This window comes from Apium graveolens, chromosome 11, assembly GCF_009905375.1.
Source record: "Apium graveolens cultivar Ventura chromosome 11, ASM990537v1, whole genome shotgun sequence".
NCBI classification, from domain to species: Eukaryota; Viridiplantae; Streptophyta; class Magnoliopsida; order Apiales; family Apiaceae; genus Apium; species Apium graveolens.
The window spans coordinates 199,082,902-199,105,711 of NC_133657.1; the positions used below are offsets into that span (position 1 = coordinate 199,082,902).

At 33.6% G+C, this 22,810-nt stretch overlaps 3 protein-coding genes across 4 annotated transcripts; 1 reads left to right on the forward strand and 2 right to left on the reverse strand.

The window, feature by feature from the left end:
* Positions 1-227: 227 nt before the first annotated feature.
* On the forward strand, positions 228-9,549 carry LOC141696979 (apoptosis inhibitor 5-like protein API5). Of its 2 annotated transcripts, none has more exons than XM_074501147.1 (16): positions 228-424; positions 979-1,146; positions 2,104-2,203; positions 2,291-2,356; positions 3,182-3,279; positions 3,359-3,433; positions 3,562-3,711; positions 5,572-5,637; positions 5,725-5,790; positions 6,179-6,289; positions 6,594-6,683; positions 6,762-6,868; positions 7,493-7,607; positions 7,696-7,761; positions 7,860-7,960; positions 9,025-9,549. In XM_074501147.1, exons 1-16 carry the CDS (start codon positions 347-349, stop codon positions 9,215-9,217), a joined length of 1,650 nt encoding a protein of 549 aa, XP_074357248.1. In that variant the 5' UTR covers positions 228-346; the 3' UTR covers positions 9,218-9,549. The 2 variants fall into 2 exon arrangements, with proteins under 2 accessions (XP_074357248.1, XP_074357249.1); XM_074501148.1 differs by having other exon boundaries at positions 229-424; positions 982-1,146.
* Positions 9,550-9,709: 160 nt separating this feature from the next.
* Positions 9,710-14,061, reverse strand: LOC141696977 (glutamate receptor 2.5-like). Its single transcript, XM_074501146.1, has 5 exons — positions 13,737-14,061; positions 12,113-13,404; positions 11,434-11,743; positions 10,659-11,050; positions 9,710-10,585 (listed from the first exon to the last, which is right to left on the reverse strand). The coding sequence occupies exons 1-5, from the start codon at positions 14,041-14,043 to the stop codon at positions 10,034-10,036; spliced, it is 2,853 nt and encodes a 950-aa protein (XP_074357247.1). The 5' UTR covers positions 14,044-14,061; the 3' UTR covers positions 9,710-10,033.
* Positions 14,062-17,993: 3,932 nt separating this feature from the next.
* Positions 17,994-22,606, reverse strand: LOC141696886 (glutamate receptor 2.7-like). Its single transcript, XM_074501022.1, has 5 exons — positions 22,281-22,606; positions 20,201-21,495; positions 19,786-20,095; positions 19,204-19,595; positions 17,994-18,562 (listed from the first exon to the last, which is right to left on the reverse strand). The coding sequence occupies exons 1-5, from the start codon at positions 22,564-22,566 to the stop codon at positions 18,164-18,166; spliced, it is 2,682 nt and encodes an 893-aa protein (XP_074357123.1). The 5' UTR covers positions 22,567-22,606; the 3' UTR covers positions 17,994-18,163.
* Positions 22,607-22,810: the final 204 nt, after the last annotated feature.

A 22,810-nucleotide genomic window follows, 5' to 3' on the forward strand; every position in this document is an offset into this window, starting at 1 on the left:
TAAAACATTATAATTATATGATGCATAAGTAAATTCTAGAAAATGCTCGCACGGGTTGTTATGCTAGTGCCCATAAAACACCAACACTTTTATTGTGAAATGTGAGTTTTTTGATATCCACCACCGTCTCAGATCTCCAAAAATATCATAAAAATCCTTTTCGGAGCGACTAACAGAACCGGTAACAAAATAAGAGTTTATTTCATTTCAGTAGTAGTAATTATTTCTGTTAATCCAGTTAATTTTGTGTTTAACACTTCTCCCATCCTTGTATACTCTCAACTTGAAATTCAATTCAACCCCCAATCCCCCCATTAAAATCACACACACAACTTTCACAAGCTCCATGGCCGACGAAGGCAAAGACATCGAAAAGCTCTACGAGTACGGCGAGCGTCTCAATGAATCCAAAGACAAGTCTCAGGTCCCAATTTTTCACATTTTTATCATCAAGTTTCAATCTTTATCACTTATTTATCTTAAAGTTTCAATCTTTATACTCTATTTAGTATAAAGTTTCAATCTTTATGTGTTTTTTGTGTATATTTGTTATAAAGTTTCAATCTTTGTGTGTTTTTGTGATTTTAGGGTTGTGAATTGTGTTGAATTTGTGCTTTTTTTGATACTTTAGGTTTATGAATTTGATAATTTGTTATAAAGTTTCGATCTTTATACGTGTGTGTTTTTCGAGGGTAATGAATTGTGTTGAATTTGTGCATTGTTTGATAACTTAAGTTATAAATTTGGTATGTGTTGTGTAAAGTTTTGATTTTTATGAGTGTGTGTTTTACGGGATACGAATTGTGTTGAATTGGTGCATTATTGGTAATCTAGGTTATTAATTTGGTATATATAGTAGAAAGTCTTAATTTTACATTTGTGTGTGTTTTTAGGGGTATGGATTGTGTTAAGTTGTGTTATGAATTTGGAATGCCTTTGCTTATATTTCTTAGTTTTATGTGGTTTGTAAATTTTTAGCAGAATGTTGAAGATTATGAGAATATAATTAAGGCAGCTAAGAGTAATAGTGTAAAGGCGAGACAATTAGCTGCGCAGCTTATTCCAAGATTCTTTAAGTTTTTCCCTGATCTTTCCGTTTCTGCTGTCGATGCTCATCTTGATTTATGTGAAGCTGAAGAACTCGGGGTTAGTACTTATTTTCTTTAAATATGATCTATTTGTATGTTTTGTGTTATTTGGTTTATTATATGATGTTTGACTTTTGTGCACACACTTCTAAGTGCTTTGACCGCATAGTTAGAATAATAATTTTTAATTTTTTCTTTTTCTGAATAAAATTATATAACTAAAACTTTAATATAGAAAAAGAAAATTTTAAAAAATATTATTTTATCTATGCGGTCAAAGGACTTAGAATTGTGTGCAAGAAAGTTCAACGACATATAAAAAAAACAGAGGGAGTATCAATTTGAGGTATTCTTGATTGTTTACAAACGTTATATAGATTGTTTCTTGTGACCACTACATAGACCGATAGAAAACATCTCATGAGCGGAACTGGTAGCGGTAGAAAATTAGGAAAAAAGTGAGAACTTTGAAGTAAACTATTACCAGTACAAGTTTGCGTTTTTCATTAGTAGATATAACTTTTGAGATCTTGTAAGTTGTAATTTATCTTATAAGATACACAATCTGCCTGTTTAGCTAGGTAACTGTCATACATTTAATTAGGTAGTTTATTCATTAGTTTCCTATTGGGTGATAATTTTTCATAAAAACTCTGGATATTATATTTACTACAACAAATTGGATTTAGCTTTTTAATTCAAGAGCGGAGTGTTTTGAAGCTTTAAACCATAATTATGAGATTGGATATTGGTTTTTGTTGTAAGACTTGAAAATAAGCTGTTTCATCTGCTACTTAATTTTCTAAAGAACAGTACTTGTTAAATTTATTTACTAAAACACTTTGAAGAAACAGACAAACATGTTTGACGTCTTTATAGCAGTTCTTGTAATATATTGAAAATTGCAATAATTACTCGTTGAGCGTTGAGAAGCTCTTTTGCAAAATTGAACTTCAATTAGTTATTTAATCAAGTCTTCAATTTTTGTTCTGTTATGCATGTTTAACATTTACAGATTAGGGTTCAAGCAATACGCGGCCTTCCTCTTTTTTGCAAGGATACACCCGAGCATCTTTCCAAAATTGTTGACATTCTTGCACAACTCCTTACTGCTGGTAAAGCAAGAGTATTGAATTTTTCAGTGTGTGTATTTGCATATATTATGATGCAATTTTCATCTTGGTAAATCTTGATGCTTGTAGAAGAGAATGTGGAGCGTGATGCAGTTCATAAAGCCCTTTTGTCATTATTAAGGCAGGATGTGAAAGGTATCTCTTTCTTCTAAGTATATGTTTACTATCATTTCTTAAAAATAAGATTAGAAATCCTAACGTTTCCTGGTATGAAAAGGCCGTACTCTTAATTTTTCTGAATAATAATGATAGTGTTAGTTTCATGTTTGAAGCATGAATAAATATTAAGTATTATAATTATGATTTGAAAATTACAAGGACTAGAAACGATAGTAAGTTGTGTTTATGCATCTGCTTTCTCTGGATCATATGCAGTACCCTTGTAGACAATTTAAATACTAGCAGAAGGTTACTGGGACACTACAAGAGGCAGAAGGTTGTCTGTTTGATAATTTGGTAGATTCTTGTTTAAAAACTGGGGTAGTGACTTGTTAGCCTTATAGTGTATTGTTTAATATATACATGCTGGCACCTCCTTGGTTCCTATATGAATAAGGTGCAAAATACAATTCAGAAACCTATGGCCTCCCTGCTGAACTGACGCCCGTCGTTGTACGGCATCGATTATCAACTTTTGATGTCGTGTCATTATGCTAGGTCAGAGTTAGCAAGAACACCATTCTAACCAGTTTTGCTCGAGTTGCATAGATCTTTTAAAGATAAAATTTCCAATTCACTTCTGGCATATGTCCATATGCTATTCGGTACGGGAATGCATCTCATGTTAACTCTGATTTCTTCTCCCACTGACACTAGTTTTGTAGTCTGCAACTATGCATTCAACTTTCTTTGTTCACACTTTACAGCAATGTCATATTTTCATTGTGCTTTCTTTATATTTTTTTTGAGCGACTTTGTCCAGTTAAATGGTTTTTAACATATATATATTTTTCATTTTAGCTTCATTGACAGCGCTCTTTAAGCACATTGAGAGCGTTGACGAGCCAATCACGGATGAAAACCTTCGTGAGAGGACACTAATTTTCATAAAAGACAAGGTGAGTAGAACCACTTGCATGAGATTCTCGTATTTTTTATGTAATCCTTTTATCTTAGACTATATAAAAATTTCTGCAGGTTTTTCCTCTAAAAGCTGAGCTGTTAAAGCCTCAGGAGCAGATGGAAAGACATATAACTGACTTGATTAAGAAAGTATGCATCTATTTGGCCTCTGTGTCTTTGTGTTTATTCCAGTTTTTAAGTAAAGTTGCGTATTATTTTCTTAAGCACTTCAATCTCTCCAATTCTCCCTAAAAGAAGCTAATAAGGTGATATTGCAGAGTTTACAAGATGTGACGGGTGCAGAATTTGAGATGTTTATGAATTTTTTGAAAAGTTTGAGTCTGTTTGGAGAGAAAGCTCCTCCTGAGCGTGTGCAAGAGCTGATCGAAATTATAGAAGGGCAAGCTGATTTAGATATACAGTTTAATGTATGTATTGCTTGAGACTCTCTCTCTCTCTCATATCAAATTTTGTATACTCTTGCTTGATGCCGACTTTAATCAGAAACTTGTGAATACTGCTATGGAGTGAGAAACTTATCAAATTAGTATACTGATGCTAACTAAATTGTCCCATGTATTAGGAATTGAACCTTTCCTGTCTGTTTAAAACAGATTCAATATTTTGTTGCAATGCTGAATTGACTTGTCCTAAAATCTTGTTCTGTGGTATGATTGGGTCTTTCATTTCTATTTGTTACAACTGTAGACTTATTATTCCTGATCTAGAATATGCTGGGGTCTTTTTCTCTGTATTAATCACGACGTAGCCAGTAAACATTGTTAACCCAACTCTGGACGTGGAATATGATACATGTTTGGTGTCAACATCAGGAGACAGTTAACTTTTGAAAGCCATATTATGGAAACATAAAATTTGCAGTGAGGTTACTCGTAAGAAGATCATTCTACCAGATTATTGAGATCCTACGGAGTATTCCACACCTTGTGATTGGATTAGAATGGAATTATTTACATGTACTCTGTAAACATTGGTCTATTTACATTCCATGAACATTTTCAAAATTTGTAGAAAAAGGCATGTTGTGTGTTAGATTTTGAGTGATTAGGTTAACTATAAGAGCGGTCTATGTAGTACCTACTTTTTTGTTACCCTCTTTTGGTACTCGAAGTATTTTACTACGTAATAGCATTATTTTTCTGAAGGCAATAGATGATAGTTTTTATTGTTAATATTCACGAACATGGTAATATCATGTTGAATGTTGAACATCACAAGAGAGTTGTTGCTGCAAGCCAGTCAGTAGTTTACAGAGACTTGCAGTGTTATTTGTGACAAGAGATTATTTAGTTTATAAAATTCGAAGAGTTCATAGTGCTCCCTTAGATTGGATGACGGTAACGGTATTTTCTCATCTTTACTTGGTAACAATGTTGACCAGGTGCCCCCTTTCTCTGGGAAGTTGATCAATGGTTGCACCAAAGGTTGCACAAAGTGTCTGCCCCAGAGATTTACATTAGTATACTACTAATACAGAAGGAAAGCTTAGCGAGTGAAAATAACTTGTGTTTTGATCCCATGAAATAGTCACTCTTTGATGAGTTTTATTTCCATGGGGGGTTTCCTAGCTCCTGTAAAGTGAGTGAACAATTTATTGGATATTGTGCCTATCGAATTATCTGTTTAGTGTAAATTTAAGGAAGTGAATTTCTATGAACGTCCAGATGTGTTATTCTTTTTGTAACTTCGGATATCTTGATACTCGATGGCAGTATTGGTTGATGGTGTTGTTTCCCAGAAGAAACAATCTGTGGGATATTTTAAGCTGTAGCTTTAGTAATCAATTCAAAACTATGATCTTAAACTAGTAGCATCCCGTATTGCTTGTTTTTAGTGTAGCAGCTATTTCTCTAGAGTCTAGATAACATTAGACTACATTGGTGGTAACCTCTACCTTTTCGAAAAGTCATGATAGATTTGTGATTATGGGGAAAGTTAATTATGTTTGCTTTATAAGTGTAATCTGGAAATTGGTGAGGACTGAAGAGTTATATATTCTGATTTTATCGTCCCCATTAAAAGACAAGATTAAACCTGAACAATTCTGGAAATTAGTGGCGCACTCAGTTATTCAATTCCATATTCTATTCTATTAAAGTCGGCACCAGAGCCTTTAGTCTAACTTGTCTAGAAGGCAGTGTAAACTTGTTGATACTTTCAATGTGTATTAAAAACAAAGTAGTTTTCTTTTGTCTCCTTACATTCATTATTTACTAGCTTCGTCGCATAATCTACATTAACTGTTAACAAGTTGCTACTTACTGCAGGTTTCAGATGTGGACCATTTTGATCGATTAATATCATGCCTGTTCATGGCTATTCCTTTTTTTATGGTATGTTCACTTGCTAGAAAGTAGAATTATTATTCATATCTAACTTACATTGTTTTTCCTTCAAATAATTTTTCTTTTTCTACACAGCAAGGTGCATCGAACAGCAAATTTCTGACCTACTTGAACAAACATATTTTTCCTATTTTTGACGAGGTAATACATAATTAGTCATAATAGCTACTAAATATTTACATCTGAATGTTGTCTCTGTATCTATGTAGAGGAACCGTGATCTTTGAACATGTCCCCCCCTCCTCCCCCAATTAACTAAATAATACTTAAAAAGATAATGTTTACTTATATATTAAAAAGTTACTGGAGTCGCTTTCCCTCTTAGATTTTAACTTATTTTGGGAATGTCCGCATGCATTGAAATGTAAAATTCACGTTAAACATGTAAATGATACGAGGTGTAAGCAATTCCCTACATGGAATAGCTTTAATTGGTTTGCAAGACAGAAATATAACTATAAATCAATTTCTGATTTTTTTATTGCTGGGTAATAAGGTTAGTTCTAAAGCTCTTATCTGTATCTGCCAGCTTCCTGAAGAACGCAAAGTTGGCTTGCTGAAAAACCTTGCTGAATGTTCACCTTACACAGCACCACAGGATGCTAGATTGATTTTTCCTTCTGTTGTTCAGATTTTAAAGGTTAGCATCAGAGATTTCATAACAATGGGGCAGTGCCTCAGTTTCTTGAAGTACATGTGGGATTTTATATGCAGAGATACTACAAGGTCTGAGGCATTAGAAGCTTTCTTTTACATATAGGGAAACAATTTTCTCTTTATGTCCACATGTTCTTTCCCAAAAACTACTTTTAGAATTCTTTCAACCGATATAAAAGGCCTTTTGTTTCACAAGTAATATATTTAGGATGGATAGATCTGTATACCACTTGTTTGATTCTGGAATTTTTTTTATTTCTCGTTCCATTTTACTGTTTTTTTTTCAGAAGTACATGCCTAGGAGGAAAACGGCAGAAGAGATGAACTTTACATATGTGGAATGCTTACTGTTTACGTTTCACCATATAGCAAGCAAGGTTATTATTACAAACAATCTTAGATTTCCATAATCTTACGTGGCAATGACCTTAGTATTAATATCCTGTGTCAAACAGGCACCAAATGCTTCCAATAGCCTATGTGGCTACAAAATTGTAACAGGTCAACCATCAGATAGGCTCGGCGAGGATTTCTCAGAGCAGTACAAAGATTTCACAGAGAGGTAATTAGTAATTCCAATAACGAAATACTATTTCTATCTGTTGGTGTTGGGTATAATTTTTCAAGTGCAGCTTTTTGTATCACGTACTGGTGTTTTTCTAAAATATTTTAAATTCAAGAACAATGGGGGAGTGCAAATTCCTTATTATTTAAATAAGGCCAGAATGAAAACAAATACTTGAATAATTTTTTTTAGTTATTTTCATCGGGAATAGAGCTAGAATTAGTTTCTTAGAATGTTGGGCCAGCTTGTTCAGAAATACAGGTATGACTACTGAATGAGACAACTAATCATAAGCCAGTTGTAAGTACAATCGGATGAATTTATCCTGCTAGTGTAGATGCTATTTCTTCCTCCTACCCACTTTACGTGAAACTGGATTCTTTAAGTTTTAATTCACTGTCCTTATCTCTAAAGAGACAATCAATCGTACGGCCAGTTAAGAAGTACAAACTGTTAACTTAACCCTACTAGCTTACATGCTAAATCTTCTTCCCTCCCCAATTTAAGTGAACCACTTTAGGGTTTCTTTGGATTTAAATTTGGTGTTCGTAACATTTAGCTATACATATTATATGCACATCTGTTAATTCTGGTTGTCATTGATTACTCATTGGCAAAAAGGTTGAGCTGTGTTGAAGAGCTTGCTAAAGCTACCATGAAGAAACTAACTCAGGGAATGGCAGAACACAACAAAGCAATGTCTACCGCCAAGTCTGATGAAGAAAAGGCTAGCATTGTGCGTTCACTTTCTTGTTTCATTGAATTGCATATTTATTCTCAATCCAAATCATTTGAGTGCCTGATAATTGAAATATTATATGCAGAAAACTCAGAAACAGAATGCAACAACTGGTTTGCGTACATGCAATAATATACTAGCTATGACACAGGTAACAATTTATTCGAACTTCTAATATATTGTGGTTTTATACAAATTTATGGAGTTGTGCATGAGTTGATAAACTGTATACTTGTCTCCATATATCAGCCATTGCACTCGAAATCACCTTCGTTTATCGGGGATAAGAGAATTAACTTATCTTGGATGGAAGTCGTCAAACCCTCCCAACCTACTGCTACTTCAGCTGGGTATGTTCTAAACTATGTGGTTATTACCAATAATATTATTATTTTGTCTTGAACTTCACATTATACTTGATATAGGTTTCCACGATTAGCATACTTATATTCATCCATTTTAGTAGTGATAATACTAATGGTTCATATGACTGTGTTAAGTACAAGTATAACTGAGCTACAGTATGTAAATTGCTATATTTTCTTCTTAATTACCTTGAAAGGTTTTGGAACAGCGAACACGTTGTTGTACAGTTACAAAGCCATGCAACTACGCTAGATATTATTAAAAACTTATGGAAATTTTAATGCACCTTCAGATTTTACTGCTCTTTTAGCCTGTAATCTTTATGAGTTAATATGGTTTAACTATCACAAAACTAGTCATACTAAAGGCAGGATTCTATTCGCGTAAAGAATTGTTGCATGTAAGTGGCCTCTTGGACTGGACATATGTCAGACACTCAGATTTATAAATAACTTTGTGTATGCACATTGCCAGAGTAAGTTGTATATGTACATAATTCATGTTCTTGATTGATCGAACATGTTAGTTAACACCGCAACTCTTCGAGTTGTTGGAAAACATGTTTTGCAGTACCTTTACTGTTCAACTGTTCGCAACCATGTTTGAGAACGATTTTGTTTTGATATTTATTGTCTTTCGGATCGGGGCGGGTTTTGCATAAAACCGAATCCGCATACTCTCGGTTTTTAAAATTTAAAACCGCAACCAAAGCTACCGGTTCGGTTTTGATCGGATTTTAGTGGTTTCGGTTTCGGATTCGGATTTTTTCGGTTTTCTGCTCAGCCCTAATATGAAGCATGTTTTGATCAATGAATGTGCATGTGAATTTCATAGTCGGTAGTTATGAATATCAACATTTTACACCTGCCACAAATATCGTAAAAAGGAAGATGGAAATTGTAGTAGTATTTTATTACAAGTTGGTGGACTTTTATTTAGCTTTCATTTATCCTCCAAGGCTTGCTAGCTCATCAAAGCATTCAGGATCTTAGATTTTTTTTGGCTCTCTGTTAAAAGTAAGTCAGATTACCGGTTTTCACATGTGCAGAGGGAAACGTCCTGCCAATATGAATAATGGTTCTAATACTTATGCGAACAAGAAAGGCCGTGGAGGTGGCGGTATGCAAAACCAACTTCTCAATAGGGCATTTGAAGGTTTACCACAAGGAGGGAGAAGTGGCTCAAGGGGAGGCAGAGGCAGGGGACGAGGTAGACAAGGAAGGGGAAGGGGCTATTGGTAGGTTTTATCTACCCCTATGCAAAGAAATCAGGTGAAAACATTTGAGAAGAGTATACAACTCCGGAAACGCCCATTAGGAATATGTACTCTCCTGTGAGTTCTGAAATGAAACACCAGATATATTAAGGAGTTTGGTGCACAGCAGTACAAGTCTTGTCTCCACTCTCGAAGAGCCGAAGGCTTACCCTAACTTAGCTGAGTGATGTTTTTATCATATAAAGTAGCCGTAACACTTTGAAATCCGGATATTCTTTTTGTATGTCCCTGATTGTGTTTACAGATCGTTTTATTCGATTATTGAACCACTTGAAACAAGTTGAGAGATTTGCTAGATCTAATCATCTTATTTGTTTGACTTGTAGATTTTAGGGAGAAGCAAAAGTGTTTGTTTTTTTTGCCCACTGGATCTGTAAAAAATCATATGCACAAAAGTGGATTCTTGAACAATGCATTGCCTGCAACTAAAGTTGCAACCCCCTGTAGGTGGCATAAATTTTTTAATCACAAATTTATGTTCAGAAATTCATGTTTGAAACTCCAGGTACTCCAGTATATTTTTTTTACTTGAAAACATTAACTTCATATAGGCAGCTAACACATGTAGATCTACTTGACCATATGCATATATACATTGTACTAACTTACAAGTCTTTGCAAAGAATTGGTCACTTCAAGAATAGATGTAAGCTTTGAATAGATGTTAGACTTGAGCTTAAACTTTGAGAGGCTGATGACTTGGGGGAAAGAAAGTATCACCTCAATATGCACCTTGCCCCTTGTAGAGGTCTAATAAATAAATAAAACCTTCTAATGATCATTATTCTTCATGATGAACTATAGAATCAAGGTTTGGTATTGGAATTTGAATGTCAGGTGGCCGCGATGAATGTTCTGGCATTCTGATTCCAGGTTGTCCGATGCCATGATCTAGAGCCTCTGAAGGACTCACCAATTCCCACCTTGACGAGCCCATTTCTTCTCCCCGGTAGAAGGATGGAGTTCTTCTTACTGGAGATACTCTGTTGCTGTTGTTACGGATATACTTTAGAAGAGCAATAGCCTTTCTCCAATTTCCCACTTCGGCTGGGATGTCTCCAGTTTCTTGATTTCTCTGGTTCTGATCTTTGTTTACTCTAAGGACTAAAACTTTCACGATGAAAATGAGAAGGCAGATTGTAGAGGTGGCACCAGAGATAAGATATATTCCCCAGAAGCTCTCGATGGTGAGGCTATCAGTGTTGGTTGAAGCAGAACAGTTCTTTGATGAAGGAAACCATTTTCTTTCCAAGCCTTTAAGGACTCCATTTTCGGAGATGATCAAGATGGCTTCTGACACATCTCTAGCTATAGGAGATCCTTTCTGGAAAGCCTGCAGAACATCAAACATTAGTCTTCAGAGTATCGACAATCAAAACAAGAATGAAAGACTAGTAATAACTTACAAATCCTAGTCCGCCAAATCTGTAAGTAGGTCCAACAGTCGTATACTGGTTGCAGTACTCTTGCATAAAAACTTTCTGATATGGGACCTCCAGAAATGATGCTGCAATATCTCCTTTATCGAATGCAGAAGGATAATCAGTTTGGTTCGCGATAGTTTCTACGTGTTCAAGTCCCAGTACATTTCCCAGGTAATTTTTCACAAATGAATCACCATCACAACCAACTGATGCACTTGTCTTCTTTATCGTTTCTATATCTTTAACCATTGGCTCAAGCCTTCCGACTGTAAGCATCGAACTCAGACTAGCTGTGTAGCTGGAGCTAAGAACCAGCACAACAAACAGCCACACCACTACCACCATTTTCGTAAAGTTGCTGTAAACCTTTTCCCCTGCAAATTTTAAGTCCACAATTTATTAGTTGTCTTACTTCGTAATGATACACTGGGAATCAAACTGGTTTAAGCGGAAGTAAAAATGCAGCAACTTTTTTATATTATATTTAAGGATCGAGTTAGGAGTTAGGAGACTGTTAGACTTGCATTATATGTGTAAAATATTAGGGGTGCATGCAGGGTGACCCTGACTATAGATGAGCAAGACTTGTTCCTAGGCCCTGACACTCAAGAGCCCCAAAATTTTCTAATTTTTTCAAGTAAATATATATGAATTTTCGTGATATATGTATATTAGGGCCCCATAAACTTATTTCGACTAGAGCTCCTCGAATCTCAGGGCCGGCCCTGTGTGCGGGAGAAGTTGAAAGAGCACTTACTGTGTGCAAAGAACATAGTTGAAAAGGTGAACCAAAGTGCCATGCCAAGCTGATCTCTGAACGGTCCTTTGAATTCTGGATTCGATTTTCGTTCGAAGAACCAAACGATGAACATAGTGTAGAACAAAATGCTGAATGTCGCAAGCCACATGTTAGGACTGAAAGGCTTCAGAAACAACCAAGCTTTGCTAGGTTCATGTTTGTACTGAACCATCATTGACAATCCAGATTCAGCAAAGGGTTGCGTAAACTCCACGTATTTTGATCGATTTGCTAGTATAGTTATATCGCCCACCACAGCATCAAAATTCTTCAAATTTTTTTGTTTGATTCAGAGAACAAAACAAAACAAAATTGTCAATAAGAGCACATCAAGGCTAAATAACAAATGAAACTTTTCAAATAAGACTGCCTTTCTATTTCAAATAATTGAAGAATATTCTACCTAATTGTAGAGGTTTCAAAATATCGAAAACACTTAAACCTCGATAAATTAATACCCTTGGGACCAAAATATTTTATTCATTAATTGAGATTATTCAATTATCGAGATCAAAAATTACATTATCTCTAAAATGTTGGGACCTAAAAAATAATTTATTTGGCGAGACTATTCGTTTATCGAATATTCATTTATCGATGTTATACCGTATCATGTAAAGACTAGTAGTATAGTTACCTCTTTGTTCTGATCTGTAAGACCCCAGAGCAGTTCATCATAGGATCCATTGAAAGGGAAAAACTCATAAGGTAAAGGATAATTCTTCTCCAAAATGTTCTTCACTTCATAGAAGACATCAATGCAGAATCCAGAATATTTGTTAACATATTTTGAATTTTCCTCAACTGATTCAACTTTTACAAACTTCTGAAACTGTGTCCTTCCAGGAACTCCAATCCTCATTCTCTTTGCATCACTAGGCATTGTCCATCCTTTCGGATCTCGGGTTACATCACCTGGCCAGTTCACCACACTGTCCAAATTTCGCATACTAGGAGTACTAATAACTTGATCAAAATTTTTGAAGAATCCGTCCTCTGATGACCAGTATCCGAGCTTTTTATAACTATTTCCAACAACATTTATGATTCTTGAATATGAAGTATCTAATAAACTTCCATCACGAAATCTAATGTTCCCACTCAGACCTCGAAAGTCACTAGACAGAATTTCTTCTAGCAATGTAGTTTTCTCATTGCTTCCTAATGTTGTCACAGCCTGAGAAATGGCCATAATACTGTCATATGCACGCAAGGCATGAACTCCAGGCACCATATTATCCTCCTCTGGATAATCTGATTTCATAGTTTCGCGAAATTGACCTTTGAACTCCATAAAACGACTAGTTTCTTCAGAATAGTATGACTTGGTTCCAATAGCACCTTCCATTGATGAAACAAAAGAAGGTTCACTGGAATCCAAAACACTCGTAATGGAATCTGTAATTATCCACACAGAATCTCCCCCCATCAATCCAATCCTCTTAGCTTCTCTAAATAGATGTTTGGCCAATGTTACTGATAATTTCAGTACTATAAAAACTCGAGATTTTGTACTCAGTAACTTGACTACCTCGTCACTGATAAACCCTCGAGGGTCGGATAAAGTATAATGTGGTGGAAGGACTAATCCATACTCAATTTCGGAACCTTTATCATTAAGTGCCTTGGATAGTACAGCTAGTGATCCAGGATCACCATAGGCGTCGTCTTCATAAATAACCACGACTTTTCTCCAGTCGTAGGAATGGACAATTGCTGCAACACTTTCCATCTCTTTGGAGCTGTTGCCAGCCAATTGTATCAGAAAAGGCCACCTTAGATGTGTTAATGTCGGAGAAATATCAGAAGATGCAAGTGAAACAACTGGCACTTGAGCTCGGTTTCCAACATCAGCAACTATTGCAGCTTCTTGCCATGTATGTGATACAATAAGTACTCGAGCTTTTTCGTCTTTAATCAATCGGTCAGCTGCAGTACATTGATGGATTAATCAATCGAATCCAAGGCACGAACCAAAAAATCTTTTATTTAACATTAAATTTAGTATTCAACTATTTCCTCGAATTCACTAGTAGAGTCTTAAGTAGACTAGCTTTGTTACCCTCTCTAAACCGAGCATTGACATCATGTTAGGTAACCAATCGCTCTAAAACCTTAAGGTGTCAGAGAAAGGCTGCAACGTGATCTTATTCTACACAAATATTATTCAACACGTCTAACCATATTAAATATCCTAACAAGAGAGGCCTGCGTAGCATTGAAGTACAAAAACTTATAGGGAAGATTAGAAGATATCTAACCTGTAGTAGCTGCTTGAAGTGGGTTGCCAGAGCTGATGTTCCGAAAATAAAACTTAAGTTCGTGATTCTTGGAGTTGTTTCTGAAGTTTTGAGCTGCAATTTTGATGGCTATTTTCTGCTCTTTACCAGCTCGAGAATCCTCATCGATGACAACACCGATAATCGTAGTACTTTTGCCGGCTGCTGCTGCTGCTGCTGCTGCTGCTGCTGTAGTTGATCCTTGAGACAGAAATAACAGAAAGAAGATGTTTAGCAGAAAAAATAAACGAAAAGGCTTTGCAGTTTTGCCAAGGTACTGGAAACGCATTTTTCACATCAACTTGGGTGCATACTATTCTTCTCCTTTAAATAAATCAACATACCTATAGGCTATTCTACTTTGACTTGGTCGGTCTTCAATTTAACTAGAATATCATTATTGTTATATTGGTTAATTAATTAAAATATTGAACTATATACTTCCTCTGTTTTTTATTATATTGACGTTTGACTTTGGTGCACACACTTCTAAGTCTTTTGACCGCATAGTTTAAATAATAATTTTAAATTTTTTTTTGTGAATAAAAATATATAACTAAAACTTTAATTTAGAAAAAGAAAATTTTAAAAAATATCATTTTATATATGCGGTCAAAGGAATTTAGAATTGTCTGTCAAAAAAGTCAAACGACATATAAAAAAAAATAGAGGGAGTAATTAGTGACCGTGTTTAATCTCTAGCTAGATATTACTAATTATAAATAACTAGTTGATAATCCGTGTGAAACACATGCCAAGTTAATTTATTTAAATAATTTTTAAAACACGAAACCAACCCAAACTCCCTAAACTATCCAGTGGTGAAAAATATTGCCCAAAATACCCATTAAACACGAATGTAGGTAATACATGCACCTGAATATACCTCATGAAAAAGTATGATTTGTATATATCTAGGCATAAACATGTCGCACATGCCTGTTTTTATAATTTTTTTAATATATGATACGTACATTGAACATTCGTATTCAACAAACTCAAAACTTTAATTGCAGTGAGCATGCATAAGAAACATGTTTATAGTTCAAATAAAATATTAGTACGCATTAGTTGGCCGATTATTTAACCACTATTTCATGCTAATATGTATTTTCGGGCATTCGAATTTAAAAGTGGGGTAATCCGTGTATTTTCCGAATTATACATCACCATAATTATCTCAATATATTATTTATTACAGTATAATTAATTATTAAAAAAATTACAATTACAATATAATTCTAGTAATTATATTAATTTATTGAAAAACAATTTACAACTATACAAAATATATGAATCTAGAGTTGAAATAAATGTGAGAACAAATCGGGAATTAAATTTATTGTTAATTTTATTTTTTATTTACAATTATTTTAATAAAAGTAAAAAATTGTAATATGCATGTGATAAATCCATTATTTTCATTAGAATTATAATGAAAAAGATTATAATAATATCAACGATTTCATTATTTCATTAAAAAAAATACTATAGAGTTATCTAGAGTCATATCAGAAATATGATTATCGAGTTGAAATAAAAATAGGAATAATTACAATACGATTTCAATAATTTAGTTATATTTCATTAAAAATAAAATAATATAGAGTTGTATTCGAAATATGATGATCGGAGTGAAACCAAAATATGGGTCAAACAAAACTAAGGTGATATCAAATTTGGGACCATTTAAAAAAGGAGTTTCGCTTATTAATAGAGATACGATATTTGTGTTATGATTATAATAAACAGATTATAACTATTATACGATTTCAAATATTTTATTATTTCAAAAGGGGTGAAACCAAAATTTGAGGAAATAAAATAGAAGTGAAACCAAAGTACTCCTTAAAAAGTGTTTCACTTGTTAATAAAAGTTATTAATTACAATAAATAAAAATATTATAACTATAATGCAATTTCAAAAATTTTATTATTTCATTAAAATATAACTATTGAGTCATATGAGAAATATGATTAATGAATTGAAATCAATATAAGAATTGCAGTTAAATAAACAGATAAAATAATACATATAATATTATTGATCATATAGAAATTAAAGAAGAATACATGGGTAATACTTTGAAATCAAGAAGTATAATTAAATAAAATTCTACTAATTATACTAAATCAAAACGGCTAAAAATAATATATTTTTAAATAGGAGTCTATTACATTATGTAAATTTATATATGGAATTAGGATGGTCTAGGTGTTGCTTAAAAATCAAGAAGTATAATAAAAAATATAATTCTAATAATTATATTAAAAATGATATATGATTCGAAAAAGCTAAAAATATATATATATATGGGTTACTCCAGTAGAAATAAATTTAGAATATAAACTAGAAGCCAAATAATTTATTTTTTAAAATTACTTCGAAATATAACACATATAGTATGCAAATCGATCGTTGAGAGATGTAGAAAAATACAGTAAAATCGGATTTAAAAAAAAATTTAAGGTTTGACGGGATAAAGCAAAATTAAAAACGGAGGGGAAAAAGCTGAAATTGGGTGTGTGATGGTGCAAAGTAGTTGGGTGGGGTGATTTAAGGGGACATTAGATTTGGTTGATCTAATAATGACTTATATTAGTTCCTAGTTTCTATTTTAATTTTAGTTTGTATTTGATTATTCTCCTGTATATATATTTACGTTTGTTATAATACAACTAATATTAGGGCTGTCAAAAAAATTCGAAAAATTCGATATTCATCCGAAAAATCCGCATCTGTATCCGAGAAAAAGTGGATATTATTCGTATCTGAGAAAAAAACGGATATTATCCGTATTCGAATTCGGGATATTCGAATCCGAAACTAAATACATATATGATATTTAAATTATAAAAATATAAAATTATATATAATTTAAATTTTATTTTTTTTAGTTTATAGTGTTTGTAAATGTATTAAATAATACGATTATACAAATTTTATATAATTGTACACTTACTTTATACATATATAAATATATTATGTGTATTTAATAGTATAAAATGTTCTATAATTATCGTTAAAAAGGTAGGGGCAACAAAAAATTCAAAAAATTCGATAATCGTCCGAAATATCCGCATTCGAATTCGAGAAAAAAGCGGATATTATCCGTATCCAAAATAAAATGGATATTATCCGTATTTCAATCAGATGATTGCGGATGCGGATGCGGATACAGATATAGGCATATCCGTATCCGAATTATCCGTTTGACAGACCTAACTAATATATTGAATTAATACAAAGGTTAAATCCAAAAGGGCGAAACCAAAATAAAACCAAACATAATATAATTATAAGACATGTAGAAGTATAATATAACAAAATTAAAACTAAATTTAATAGAATCAATACATGTAGAAGTATAAATACAAAACTAGAATTATAAGATATACATGAAGTGAAACCAAAAGTTGGTGGTACCAAAAATCGGTAAAATCAAAATTAATACCTGTGTAACACTTAAAAAATGTTTTATTTATTAATAAAGATTATTAATTATTACTCAATTGCCATACCAAATAGTATGTGATTTTTGTGTCCAAATATGCAGGTTACGTGCTCGACTAAGACTTGTTTGGATTGAAAAAACGCAAGCAGTCAATGGAACTTGTAAGCCAAGAAACTCCCTGCATTGATTAATAAATGTTCTCTTGTGTGACTCGCACAACACTTGATTAAGTGTCGTTCTAAGCAAGCTGGAATTTTGATTAAGACGATTACGAAGCTTCGAATAAATAAACAAGTTCTAGACTATGTAATGCTAATTTGTGTAAAGAAAAGTATAATATTAAGATTATTAGCCAGTGTTAATGCGGTAAAAGTAAAAAAAAAGTTTATATATTGAAGTGCATTAATAGCATAATTTTATTGATTTTTTTTAAAAAAATTGTGAATTTAAAGTTCAAATTCTCATTCACATAAAAAAATCAACAGAATTATATGTTCATCTTAAAATACAAGAAAATCCATTTATAAAAATAAAAAAATTCGTTGGCACATCAAGTAAATTCGTTGATAAGATAACATGCCAGACGAAATGATAGCCGAAATGATCGATTCGAGTAAATGTTATTGGAAAAGCACATTTCTAACCGATTTGTTTTACCTTATCTTATAATGGAATACTAACAACCTTATAGACAAGTAATTTGGGATACAAATAGTTATTAAAATAAAAAATTAATGACAAAGTGGAACATTACAGATTCAACCCACAAATCAATCTATGAAATTTTATTACATTACAAGTGTGTAATAATCTTACATCAAGTAAAATAGAAATCTTGAATTTGTAATGAACTAATGCCTATAATATCTAGGCCAAAATGAATATGATCCATTTAGCAAAATAAATAAATAAATGAATATGATCCATTCCAACCTATCAACTTTGGGAAGCTTGTTACAACAAGAACATCAATAATGAAAACAACATAGCTCTTACAGGGGAAATTTTGTTGTCATGGACATATTTTACATACCTTACAAGTGCAATAGCCTTTCTCCAATTTCCCTCTTCAGCTGCAATGTCACCAGTTTCTTGATTTGTCTCATTTCGATCTTTTTTTTCTCCGAAAACTAGTAGTTTGGCGATGAAAATGAGAAGGCAGACCGTAGAGGTGACACCAGAGATCAAATATATTCCCCAGAAGCTCTCGATGGTGAGGTTATCCGATGAAGCAGAACAGTTTGTTGCTGATGGAAACCAAGTTTTTTCCAAGCCTCTAAGAACACCATTCTCGGAGATGTTTAAAATGGCCTCAGATACATCTCTAGCTATGGGGGATCCCTTTTGAAAAACCTGCATTCATATAACATGTTATATTATTTTTGGATTAAATATCAAAATGGTCATTTAACTCAAGGTCATATATCAATTTCATCATCAAACTTAACGGGATATTATTGGAATCACTTAGGTCATAATAAATATCAAACATATACCTCAAAATAGGTGTTAGAGAATTTAAAATTATTTTTATGAAGTTATATATATTCTTCTTGAATTCTATTATAACCAAATGAAAAATTATGAATTTCTAGTATTTTAGATGATATAGTGAGATTTTTAAAAATTTATCTACTAATTATTTTTATTTAAATCAAAAAATATAACTAAAAATTTTAAAAAAATAGTAGATCAATTTTTATAAATCTCGCTATATTATCGAAAATACTAGAATTCATACATTTTAATTTGGTTGTAATAGGTTTCAAGAAAAATGTATAAAAATTCATAAAAATATTTTTTAATTATCAAGCACATATTTTGAGGTATTCGTTTGAGATTTATTATCAATTTAGTGATTCAAATGATACATCAAACCGAGTGACCACTTTGATATTTAACCCTATTATTTTTCAGAGTATTGAGATTTTTCGAAAATCTATCGTTTGTTGAAGTGATCGAAACACAAACAGAATGCAAGAGAAGTAACTTACAAACCCCAGTCCTCCAAATCTATAGGTAGGTCCAACAGTAGTATACTTGTTGCAATAATCTTGCAGAAAGACTTTCTGATATGGGAGCTCAAGAAATGATGCTGAAATGTTCCCTTTATCGAATTCAGATGGATAGGCAGTTTCGTTACTGATGTTTTTTATGTGATGAAGATTCAATACATCTCTCAAGTAATCTTTAACAAATGAATCACCATCACAACCAACTGGTGCATTTTTTTTCCTTAACCACTCTATATCTTTCACCTTTGGCTCAAGCCGTTGAACTGTAAGCATTGAACTCAGACTAGCTGTGTAACTGGAGGTAAGAACTAGCACAACAAACAACCACACCACAACCACTGTTTTCGTAAAGCTGCTGTAAACCTTCTCTCCTGCATAGTTTTTTGCCTCAAAAGTATCAGTATTAATTACAATTACTGATGTTCTTCTACATTATGTGTAAAAAATAAGGAGATTACTATAATGGTAATGTTAAATGATTTAAGATGATCTAACAGTCAAAAACTTGCCTAACATCTGTAAAAGACATCAGGGTCTAACTTAGGATAACAAGGCACTTACTGTGTGAGAAGAACAAAGTAGAAAAGGTGAACCAAACTGCCATGCCAAGCTGATCTTTAACCGGTCCCTTGAAATCTGGATTTGTTTTGTGTTCGAAGAACCAAACGATGAACATTGTGTATAACAACATGCTAAATGTCGCTAGCCACATACTGCAACTGAAAGGTTTTAGAAACAACCAAGCTTTGCTAGGTTCATGATTGTATGGAACTGTCATAGACAAGCCAGATTCAGCATACGGTTGTGTGAAGTCCACGTATTTCGATCGATTTTCCAGTATAGTGATATCCCCCACAACAGCATCAAAAGCCTTTTAAATTATTGGTTTGATTCAGAAAACAAAAAACAAATAAATAAAGGGTATCACCGACAGAAGTAATAAAGGCTCAAAATAGATCAAAATGAAATATGTTACCTGATTGCTATGTTCTGTAACATTGAATACTAGCTCATCATAGGTTCCATTGAAGGGGATAAATTCATAATATAAACGATAATATTTCTTCTCCAAAAACTTTACTACCTCAGTAAAGACATCAATGCAAAATCCTGAAATATCTGAACTATTACCTGATTTAACCCTAACAAACTTTCGAAAACTTGCCTTTCCAGGAACTCCAATCCTCATTGGCTTTGTTTTACTAGCCATTGTCCATCCTCTTGGATCTCGGAGTCGGGGCAAATCACCCGGCCAGTCCACTGCAGGGTCCAATGTTTTCAAGCTACCAGAACCTCCATTAACTTGAGTAACATTTTTTAAGAAACCAAGTTCCGGTGACCAAAATCCAAGCTCTTTATAACCTTTTCCGACGATGTTTATGATTCCTAAAGTGGAAGAATCCAATAAACTTCCACTATGAAACCTAATATTCCCACTCAGACCTAGAAAGTTACTCTGCAATATTTCTTTGAGCAATTTTTTTGAAGTTATTTTTTCATGACTACCTAATCGTGTCACAGCCTGAGAAATGGCCATAATACTATCATATGCACGCAAAGCATGAACTCCAGGCACCAAATTATCCTCCTCTGGATAATCTACTTTCATAATTTCACGAAATTGAGCTTTCAACTCCTTAAAACTACTAGTCTTTTCAGAGTAATATGTCTTGGTTCCAATAGCACCTTTCATGAACTTCATAAAAGAAAAGTCACGAGAATCCAAAACACTTGTGATGGAATCTGTGACTATCCACACAGAATCTCTCCCCATCAATCCAGTCCTCTTAGCTTCTCTAAATAGATGTTTGGCCATTCGTACGGAGGATATCAGCATTATATAAACTCGAGAATTTCTACTTTGTAACTTGGCTACCTGGTTATCAATAAACTGGGGGTCAGATAAAGAAAAATATGGTGGAAGGACCAAACTATATTCAATTTCAGAACCCTTCTGTTGAAGTGCCTGAGATAGTACAGCTAATGTTCCAGGATCACCATATGTGTCTTCTTCATATATGACTACTACCTTCCTCCAGTTGTAGGAATGAACAATGGCTGCAACACTTTCCATTTCGTTGGAACTGTTGCTTGCCATTTGTATTACAAAAGGCCACCTTACATGTGCTAATGTGGGTGAAATAGCAGAAGGTCCAAGTGGAATAACTGCCACTTTAGCTCGGTTTCCAACATTAGCGACTACAGAAGCTTCTTGCCATGCCAGTGATATGATAAGAACTTGCACTCTCTCAACTCTAATCAACTGGTCAGCTGAAATACATATGAGCATGAAGTGTGTGAGGTGTCAACAGAAAATATGAGATACCGACCTCTTAGAACATAAATTAGATACATACGGAGCCTTCCTCCAAAGCCGGTTACTCAGCATGGTATCGGTGCTCATGTTCAACCACCTATGGCATCTGATGTGCATACATGCGTGTGTGTTATAACATATATCATATTTATTGAACACCTCATAATTTTTTGAAGGATCAGTTGATGATAGCTAACCGTATGTGTAAAATAACTTCGCCTTCTCATCTACTCCCTCCGTCCCGGCCAATTCTTCACGTTTGGTTTGGGCACGGAGGTTAAGAAACATGTATAAAGTAGTGAAAAAGAGAAAGAAAAGAGGATGAAGTGGTGAGATCCATTGATTTTTAATGTATAAAAGGGAAATAGTGGAGTAAAAGTAGCGTGAAAAGTGGAAAAGTGGTGGAACCCATTGACTATTTTTGGTAAGTTTTGAAATGTAAAGAATTGGATGAGACATCCCAAAAAGGAAACCGTAAAGAAATGATTAGGATAGAGGGAGTAGTTCACATCCTAGGCACCCCAAACAACGTTGGGATTTAAAATTTAGTAATTTTCATGTAGCAGTCCTCAATTTAAAGTCCAATTTCCAGTGAGCTTGTTGTTAACAAATGTATCACTTAAAAAACTATACTATTCATTACAGAAGTACATTCAAACTGGACGCAATTTCCAGTGAAGTTGTTCTTTACTTCTTAATATATATGAACATGAAGTGAAAAGTAATGACGAGATCTAACCTGCAGTAGCTGCTTTAAAGGGATTACCAGCAGCGATATTGCGGAAATGAATTATAAGTTTGTGATCTGAAGAGTTGTTAAACTTCTGAACTGCAATTTTCATGGCTGCTTTATGTTCTTTACCAACTCGAGAGGCCTCATCGATGACAACACCGATTATCATAGTACTGTCGTCGTCTGCTGCTGCTGCAGTTGATCCATAAGACATAAATGAGAGGAATAATATTGTTAGTAGAAACAATAAACAAGAGAGTCTTGAAGCTTTGCTAATGGAGGGGGAATGCATTTTTGCATTCGGTTTGTTTCGTGATGCCAAGATAAATAATTATGCCTGCAACTGTATATGGTTCGTTTAAAGTTAATTTAGGTTAATAATCAAATAACGTGCACTTAACGGCGGACTGGCGTCTGGAGGTAGGGCTAGCATAATAAATGTTAGCGTGAGTTTTGGTTTTATAAGTTTTTTTTTTTTTGAAAATTGGTTTTATAAGTTTTATTTAAGCCCGGATTTCTACTTGACACGGTTTCTA

What these genes read in the sequence shown, in the direction of transcription:
- LOC141696977 (XM_074501146.1), bottom strand. Translation starts at nt 14,043, where the DNA reads ATGCGTTTCCAGTACCTTGGCAAAACTGCAAAGCCTTTTCGTTTATTT. An exon ending in ACTTCAAGCAGCTACTACAG is followed by an intron (nt 13,405 to 13,736) that starts GTTAGATATCTT and finishes AATGTACTGCAG; the next exon opens with CTGACCGATTGATTAAAGAC. An exon ending in GATTTGGCGGACTAGGATTT is followed by an intron (nt 10,586 to 10,658) that starts GTAAGTTATTAC and finishes GATGTTCTGCAG; the next exon opens with GCTTTCCAGAAAGGATCTCC.
- LOC141696979 (XM_074501147.1), top strand. Translation starts at nt 347, where the DNA reads ATGGCCGACGAAGGCAAAGACATCGAAAAGCTCTACGAGTACGGCGAG. An exon ending in TACAAAGATTTCACAGAGAG is followed by an intron (nt 6,869 to 7,492) that starts GTAATTAGTAAT and finishes ATTGGCAAAAAG; the next exon opens with GTTGAGCTGTGTTGAAGAGC. An exon ending in CCTACTGCTACTTCAGCTGG is followed by an intron (nt 7,961 to 9,024) that starts GTATGTTCTAAA and finishes TCACATGTGCAG; the next exon opens with AGGGAAACGTCCTGCCAATA.
- LOC141696886 (XM_074501022.1), bottom strand. Translation starts at nt 22,566, where the DNA reads ATGCATTCCCCCTCCATTAGCAAAGCTTCAAGACTCTCTTGTTTATTG. An exon ending in CTTTAAAGCAGCTACTGCAG is followed by an intron (nt 21,496 to 22,280) that starts GTTAGATCTCGT and finishes TATGTATTTCAG; the next exon opens with CTGACCAGTTGATTAGAGTT. An exon ending in GATTTGGAGGACTGGGGTTT is followed by an intron (nt 18,563 to 19,203) that starts GTAAGTTACTTC and finishes ATATGAATGCAG; the next exon opens with GTTTTTCAAAAGGGATCCCC.